The 7,229-nt window shown below is 43.6% G+C and overlaps 2 protein-coding genes across 2 annotated transcripts; one reads left to right on the top strand and one right to left on the bottom strand.

Annotated features, from left to right (window-relative positions):
* Positions 1–3,970: 3,970 nt before the first annotated feature.
* On the top strand, positions 3,971–5,952 carry LOC6730988 (protein ovarian tumor locus). The gene is made up of 2 exons (XM_016179015.3): positions 3,971–4,183; positions 4,236–5,952. The coding sequence occupies exons 1-2, from the start codon at positions 4,141–4,143 to the stop codon at positions 5,750–5,752; spliced, it is 1,560 nt and encodes a 519-aa protein (XP_016023454.1). The 5' UTR covers positions 3,971–4,140; the 3' UTR covers positions 5,753–5,952.
* Positions 5,953–5,978: 26 nt separating this feature from the next.
* LOC6730987 (early boundary activity protein 3) lies at positions 5,979–7,176 on the bottom strand. The gene has a single exon (XM_002078112.4). It carries the CDS (start codon positions 7,129–7,131, stop codon positions 5,992–5,994), a length of 1,140 nt encoding a protein of 379 aa, XP_002078148.1. The 5' UTR covers positions 7,132–7,176; the 3' UTR covers positions 5,979–5,991.
* Between the last annotated feature and the right edge of the window lie 53 nt (positions 7,177–7,229).

Genomic DNA, 7,229 nt, shown 5'->3' with positions numbered 1-7,229 from the left:
AAAGCGTTAACATAGGACTCGACAGCAACAGCTGCTCTGTTAACTGGTTTGAGCGCTCTTTTGGCCATTCATTCATAATTGTTTTGAGTGGAATTCTGTGTTGGTCTGATGTTTATTTCCCCTTTCGGGAATACAGAGAAAAATTGTGTGCATAAATAAATATGTATTTCTTTCAAAAAGTAAGCCCTAAGAACTAGAAAAGGAAAAGAGAAGGCTCCGTTCCTCAGATAAAGATATTTATAAATGTGCTTTATATTTTATAAACGTATCGATTCATAAATATTTTCCACATCAAGAGGAGCAATCGAATTGGCCGAATTACGGAAGCTGGTGATCATAAAACCCTTGGCCTATGAACTGAAAAGGCTATGCAAAACTGGCAATGGTTATGTGACTGCTACTGATATTGTTATGTTTTTTCTCTCGCTGTGCCAGATTGTTTTGTTGGCAGGACGGAAAATCAATTTGGCTAAGCCGAATGCGACGCTGGGGAGCAACTGAGTTAGCGTCATTCCCGCCACGTGCCTCGCAAATGTTAATGAGCCTGCGTGCCACTACCACAGCCCTTATTTTTATTATGGCCCACTACGATTTCTATGAATACATGGCCTTACGCACTTATATATGCAAAAAAAAAATGGAAATGTTGACCTTTCCCGCGCTGTCAATGCTGCTGGCCAGAGAAGCATAACAAACAAATGCGCGTGAAATGTCAAAATCACTGTCTGCTAGGAGAACAAAAAGTAGGGTAAAAAATAAATAGGGAAAAGGGAAAACCCGTGGAAAATGGTAAAAGGAAGTGGAAACTGCGGAAGAAAGATGACGACGCATAAGCGAAAAACAAGCAAGCTGCTGGGGGCGAGGCAATCAAGAAAAATTTCTCCAGCAAATGGCATGGCAAATACGAACGGCAGCAACAACCGCACCAAATTCAAGTGGTTGCATGTGGTGCGAGAAGGGTGGGGCACGGGCACGGACACGAGTTGATGATGAGGTGGTGGCCCATAAACACACACATGCTACCCATGCTCTACCAGCGGTCTTAACAAGGCTCAAGTGAATTATAAAAAATAAATGCTCCAACGAGTCCGACTCTGTGATACCCGATATGTGGCAGCTATCACTGAAAATTCATATCGGTTTTACATATTAAAGTTTATAAAAGTTTAGAACTATTTCATTCTTTAAATTAATAAATATTGTATATTTTACGCATTTTACATTAAATTTCTTCTTTATATGTACCATTTTAACTGCTAAAGATAAGGTTTTGGCAAAAAAGATTTATCACATAACCAGGCAAGCAGGTTCAAACTAAGCAAAAGTATTGCTCACACTAGCCAGGCAAATAAGCCACAAATAAAGATTAAGCCAGAAGCACTTTAAAAGTAAATAAAATAAGTTATTGATAGTAAACTCGAAGTGTGCTTTAACTGAACTCCAGTCAAGTAGTGACTGCATTTCTTGAACTGCAGCTCCCGCAGTTTTTGGCCAGAACAGAATGTTCAACATGCTTTTTATCCAGTGCCACCTTTTTCGAACAGCAATCGCTGTGGGGCAAGTAAACCGCTGGTAGCTTGTGTGTGGTTTTGTTTGGGCCCCCGTTTTATCGTGTGGCCATCAGTTTTGTGTGAGCTGGGCATAGGGCCAGGAAGCTAGATACGATGCTAGATGCTTCGGGCTTAGAGCAACAAACTCGGAATTAGCCGCAAGTATTACACCTCCCGCTGTGCCACATGTGGCAAGAGAAATGGCAGCGACTTACAACTGCAACTTTCTGTAGCCACAATATGTCAATTTGTCAACACACCCGCCACGCAGCCGACGAGATGAGAAAACCTTCTGACGGAAAAATAATGCACAACCTTTGCGGTCTCCGGAATTAAGCGCAACTTTTTAATTAGTTCAAGTTTATCGTCAAATTTGCATGCACAAACTTTTGCCGGGGCAACGCTGCGTATGCTTAACATGTTCCGTGCACAGCAACTAAATTGCATTTGTGTGCCGAAATCAATGGCATTACGCATTTAGAGGGGAATAAAGGAGCACAGAAGCTAGCAGGGCTTACTCGCCTGAAATAACAATGATTTAAAACAAAGCATTAGCAGAAGGCTCAAAGGCTGTCACAGGCAAATTATTTTCGCCACTGGAGTGCATCATTAAAAGGGGATCAATTCACGCAAGAGCGCATAACAATGCAGCCAACGAAATCTTTCTGTTTCAGCCAAAGTCAAAGTTAGCCTTGGATTTCGGCCATAAGTCCCAATTAATTGCCTGCAATTCGGTAACTTAAGGCCATCCCATTCCCAGAAAGCTTTGCATTTATATGGCGGAGATGTTTGTCCTTATGTACTAACTCACAAGTATACAGCACAGTACTGCTGGATTTGAAAATGTAAATGCGATGCAGGCGACAAAAATACGCTCCACTGCGCTCCCTCTTGATTTTAGTTTTGGGGCTCCAATTTTATTTCATTTTATTTTATTTGGTTTTTTTTCTCGCTTCGGAACACTAATGAGCATTTAAGCTTGCGGCTTGGCATGAATTTTATTTTTTATTTTCTACACCAGCCACTGCTGTTGCATTTGCATAAATTGTATTTCCCAAATCGTACGGAGTTGAAAAAATAAAGTTAAAGTTAGTTAATTTAATTGATTTGCATTTTTAGTGGATTTCAACAAGTTCAACAAAAAGGATACAATACTTTTCGGTATTCAGCCAAATTCATTTCGCACAAACAAATCCCCCAGTGTTTTCCTTTTGATTTTCAGATTAGTTTTTCATTGATTTATGGGCCATGTTTTATACAACTAGAAGTGCACACTTTAATTGCGCCAAATGTTTGGGCTCCCTTCGCTTTCCCAATTTTCGCTTTTGTTTTTCTCTCCCACTGTTTGTTTGTATCTCATTCTGGGCCATTTAATGCGTATACGCAGTGTGTGCTGGCATTTCTTGGTGGCCTCAAACGGAAGCGCTAAACCAAACATAAAAACAAACAGCACTCCTAATCGTGTGTATAAATGTTTATGCTCGTGTGTTGGCATAGTTTTATGTCTCAATTGAAGCGCTCTGCCCGGCCAAATAAAAATAATCAGCAAGTCAATATCCCGATGGGGAGCGGAAGAAACCCCTAAATCTTTGTCTATTTCCGTACACTTCATTATCGAGACAGTCTTACTCTCACTTCTCCAGAAATTTGCGGTGATGATGAAGTGGCTCGGTTGGCGGAATTAATCCCATGAATGATCCATGATTGCCAAGTAATGGAAAAGCGCTTAGTTAATTGTGGGGCATCGCACATGGTAGTCGTTTCGTTAGAAATTGATGGCGACACGTGCTGAAATCGAATTATACGAACATAATTCACTCGATTATTTCTGTCTATCAATTAATTACCAACCTGCTGATGTGTCAAATGCTTTTGAATTTATTGAATGCCATTGCTGCATTTTTGAGCCGTTTGCCTCTAAATGTTTATGTAGTTATTTATGTGCTCTATTATTTTCTTCATGTTTTATAGCTCCACTCGAAAGCGTAATAAATCAATGCTGAGATATGTGCCACATTTTAAAGTTTATGCGATTTAAAATAGATTCACAAATACAAAATAACTATGTTTAGAAACGAAATTTCAGATTTAAATGGAAAGGGTGCCAAGCGCTTTCATGAGGACAGCAATGTGACCAATAAATCTTTTGAATTATTATGAACTTTTGGCTAATATGTTTCTCACGTGCTTCCCTTCAACGGTGCTGCCACATAGCTACAATTTGACCAAATGATGAAGGTCATTTTATTTCCAGGATAATACCGCTTTCACACAGGAGTTGAAAGAGAAAAGGTTTATGCTTATAGCTAAAAATTCGGTAATACAATAATCCATATGTACAATAACGAATAGAATAGCACGAATTTTAAATGTTTCCCATTGACTTTTAGAACAACTGTAACCTCCACTTTCAAGTTTTCGTGTTCATTTCCACTGTTCCACTTTTAACGCGTATAATGGAAATGCAGAATTCCACCATCTGGCAACGACGCAGGAACCGCGTGGATCTCCTTGATCTTTTTCCTATTGGTTACGACTTGACTTAACTTTTATTTAAGTACCCAGTACTAAAATTTTTTAAGCAACAATAATGCCCGATGTATTGCAGCGTTTAGTTTCCATTGGAAGTAGAAGTAGGTCAGGGATTTGCATCTTACACAATTATATAACCAAGTCTTCCCACAGAGGCAACAGATCCCATAGATCGGTACCTGGAGCGACGTCAACTCTTCCGGAAGCATATGATAGTGGATGCCTCGAGTCTGTTTCGAGTGGTCGCGGAGCAGGTGTACGACACCCAGATGCTTCATTACGAAGTGAGGATGGAGTGCGTTCGCTACATGTTCGCGAAATGGAAGACTTACCGGCGATTTGTGAGTGGAGACTTCGACGAGTACCTGTGGCAGCTGGGCAAGACCAAGACAGCGGGCACCGTACTGGAACTGGGTGCCCTATGCCACCTGTACCGCCGGAATGTCATCATCTACGAACCCTTCGATATGGGCCGGATGATCACATACAGCATGGACTATAAGGAGACCCTACGTATCTTTATGAACGGCCTGGGGCATTTTGAATCCGTGCTGACTATGCAGGACGTCGATGTGGGCGCCGTTTCGCAGTCCGTGTCCTTCAAGATGCTTTACAAGCACGTGTTCCGCCTGCCGGATGTTAATCTCGCTGTGGAATGGATGCTGTATCCAAATACCTTCAAAATGGGCATTAGCTATGAGTTCGACTCGCACGGCCGTGCCATCCGTTTGCTGTGCCGCAACGGACGGAGCTTCGAGCTGGATCGCCCTGAGAACACCATTTGCTTGCTTGAAAACTCCCAGAAATGCCCGTTTCATAGCCGCGGACAGTTTGACAACTTGTCCTGCATGCGGATCCTTCTGGAGCACGGCAAGAAGCCCTTCCCCTATTCGGTAGCTAAGTCAATGCATCCCTATATGTATCGCAACGTTGAGCTGACTAGCGCGATTGAAGCTCGTCGTGAAGCGTATCAATTTGGTATTTACATGGGCGACTACAACTTCAAGGTGGGAGCCAAGTGCCAGGTGGAGTTGGACACCAATAGACGCGATCGGCTTAGCGTTTGTTACATCCAATCGATCGATAAGAAGAAGTCCGTTTGTCAAGTGTTTGTCGAGGAGCAGGGAAAACTTTTTGACGTGCCCTACGATAATCTACATCCACTGCCACCGGATGAATTCAAGGTCTGGGATTTTGCTCAAAAGCGGCTTTCCATGAGCCGAATGGAGAGGCAGTTTTCTCAGATGGGAATCACATCGCGTCCACATTCATGTCAGTCAGATCCACGTCAAAACTTCAGATCGGGTAGACAAAGTTCTGAAACTAGATTGGAAAATGTCCAGTCGGTACCAGTCGGTGATGATCACCTTCAACAAGGATTCGTCCCAGACCCGATGCCTGGAATGGCTCCCCCAATGCCACCACCACCGCTGGCCGTTCCTCGTCCCGTTGACGTAAGAGCACAGCCACCTTTTTTCGGGCCTTCTGCATGGATGGAACCCACCCAGCCGTTGATGCCTAACTATTTGATGATTCGTCAGACAACATTCGTTCAACAAACACAAGTTGGTCCGCCGTCGATCATGATGCAGTTTTTAACGGTTGAACACAACACGTTTGAGTTCGGTTATGGCCCCCACCCGCCTGCCCCACAGTTCAACTTATTTTAATATATTTTTTTCCTGTTTAAACTTAACATGTTTAGCATGTCGAAAATCAGAATAAAACGTGTTTATACCCATAGAAATATTAATACGTTTATCATTTGCAGATCTTTATATATTTATTCAGATATATATAGTTTACAATTGTTATTTAATTCTAGCCTAATAATATTTACCATTAAAGTTTTAAACTTTCAACGAAACTTAGTTGACTATATATAAAGTAAATGTGATGTGTTTGCCAACTAATGAAGTTCGTCTCCGGATGTGACCTCCACTACCGATCGCACCTCTCCGGACAAACGACTCTGCAGATTCTTGTTGATATTGTCCACCATGTCGAAGGCATCTATGATCATTTGGGCCTCGCCCTGCGCCTTCTCACTCATCTGTTCCAGACTTTTTCGCAACTCCTTGTGCTCTCCAGTAGTGTCCCGCTGCTCCGCCTTCTGGTACAAGCTGGTTCGCGAGAAGAGGGCGGTGGACGTCATGTGATCAGGGTGCTTCTCCAGTTCGTCGGGCAGTGGAAAGTCAATATCAAATGGGAATCGTCGCAACTCCTCGTACTTCGCGTTCAGGACCTCTTTGTCCTGGCCATAGCTGATGACCACCGCCTGGAGGACGATGTCGCTACCAGGAAGTTGCATGTAGGCAATCACGTCCTTAAAGAGATTCTCTTTCCTCCACACGGTTTGTCTGTACTGCACCACCTGGTATACCACCATCTCCGGTTCGGGACTGTATTGCACCAGCATCCAAGTGTCATCATTCATGGCCTCTGGTTCAGCTTCCAAATTATCATCGAAGGCGAGGTCAAAGCTTCGCGCTTTCAGGTGCAGTAGTATCTTTTCCATATAATCACGGCTTTCGTAGGCATATAGGATATGGGCAATGCAGCCGGGAGCCAAGCTCACCAGAGGATTACCCTTCAGCTCGGGCTTGGTGCTCAGCAACATCACATCGTTTGGAGAAACAAGTTTCTGGATGAGGCGCTCGCCCGCCTTTTCATTCTCAGTGTACTGGACCAACAGTTGCTGGCCTCCGGCATCCTCCCTCTCCTCCTTGCTCATGGACAGCAATGCTGCATCCACCAGGCGCCTCTCATCCGCTGCCAGTATGAGTTTCGCCTCCAGCACCATTCCATTGACGCGAAATTCAACGAATCGGGTCATGTACTTGTCCGATACATCTGACTCCAGGAGTTCCATCGAATGGAGAACGCAGAGGCGGCGCCGGCCATTTGGCTTCCCATCCTTCATTAAGCCGTCATCGACTTCGGCCAGGAACCAGGATAACCGGGTCGCTGCCAAGGGTCCATTGGCGCTCACAACGGCTCCACTGTTCGCGGAGTCATCCAATCCACTGTCGTTGCTGATTTTGCTCATGATGGCGGATGTGTTTTAAATATGTTCGGAAAAGATTTGATTGATATGATTGGCTTGGCTTTGGTTCTTTTCTACGCGTCTTGTTTGAATGTCTTGAT

Source organism: Drosophila simulans, chromosome 2L (genome assembly GCF_016746395.2).
Source record: "Drosophila simulans strain w501 chromosome 2L, Prin_Dsim_3.1, whole genome shotgun sequence".
NCBI classification, from domain to species: domain Eukaryota; kingdom Metazoa; phylum Arthropoda; class Insecta; order Diptera; family Drosophilidae; genus Drosophila; species Drosophila simulans.
This window is presented reverse-complemented; position numbering and strand designations above follow the sequence as displayed.

What these genes read in the sequence shown, in the direction of transcription:
- LOC6730987 (XM_002078112.4), bottom strand. Translation starts at nt 7,131, where the DNA reads ATGAGCAAAATCAGCAACGACAGTGGATTGGATGACTCCGCGAACAGT.
- LOC6730988 (XM_016179015.3), top strand. Translation starts at nt 4,141, where the DNA reads ATGCCCGATGTATTGCAGCGTTTAGTTTCCATTGGAAGTAGAA. An exon ending in AGTTTCCATTGGAAGTAGAA is followed by an intron (nt 4,184 to 4,235) that starts GTAGGTCAGGGA and finishes GTCTTCCCACAG; the next exon opens with AGGCAACAGATCCCATAGAT.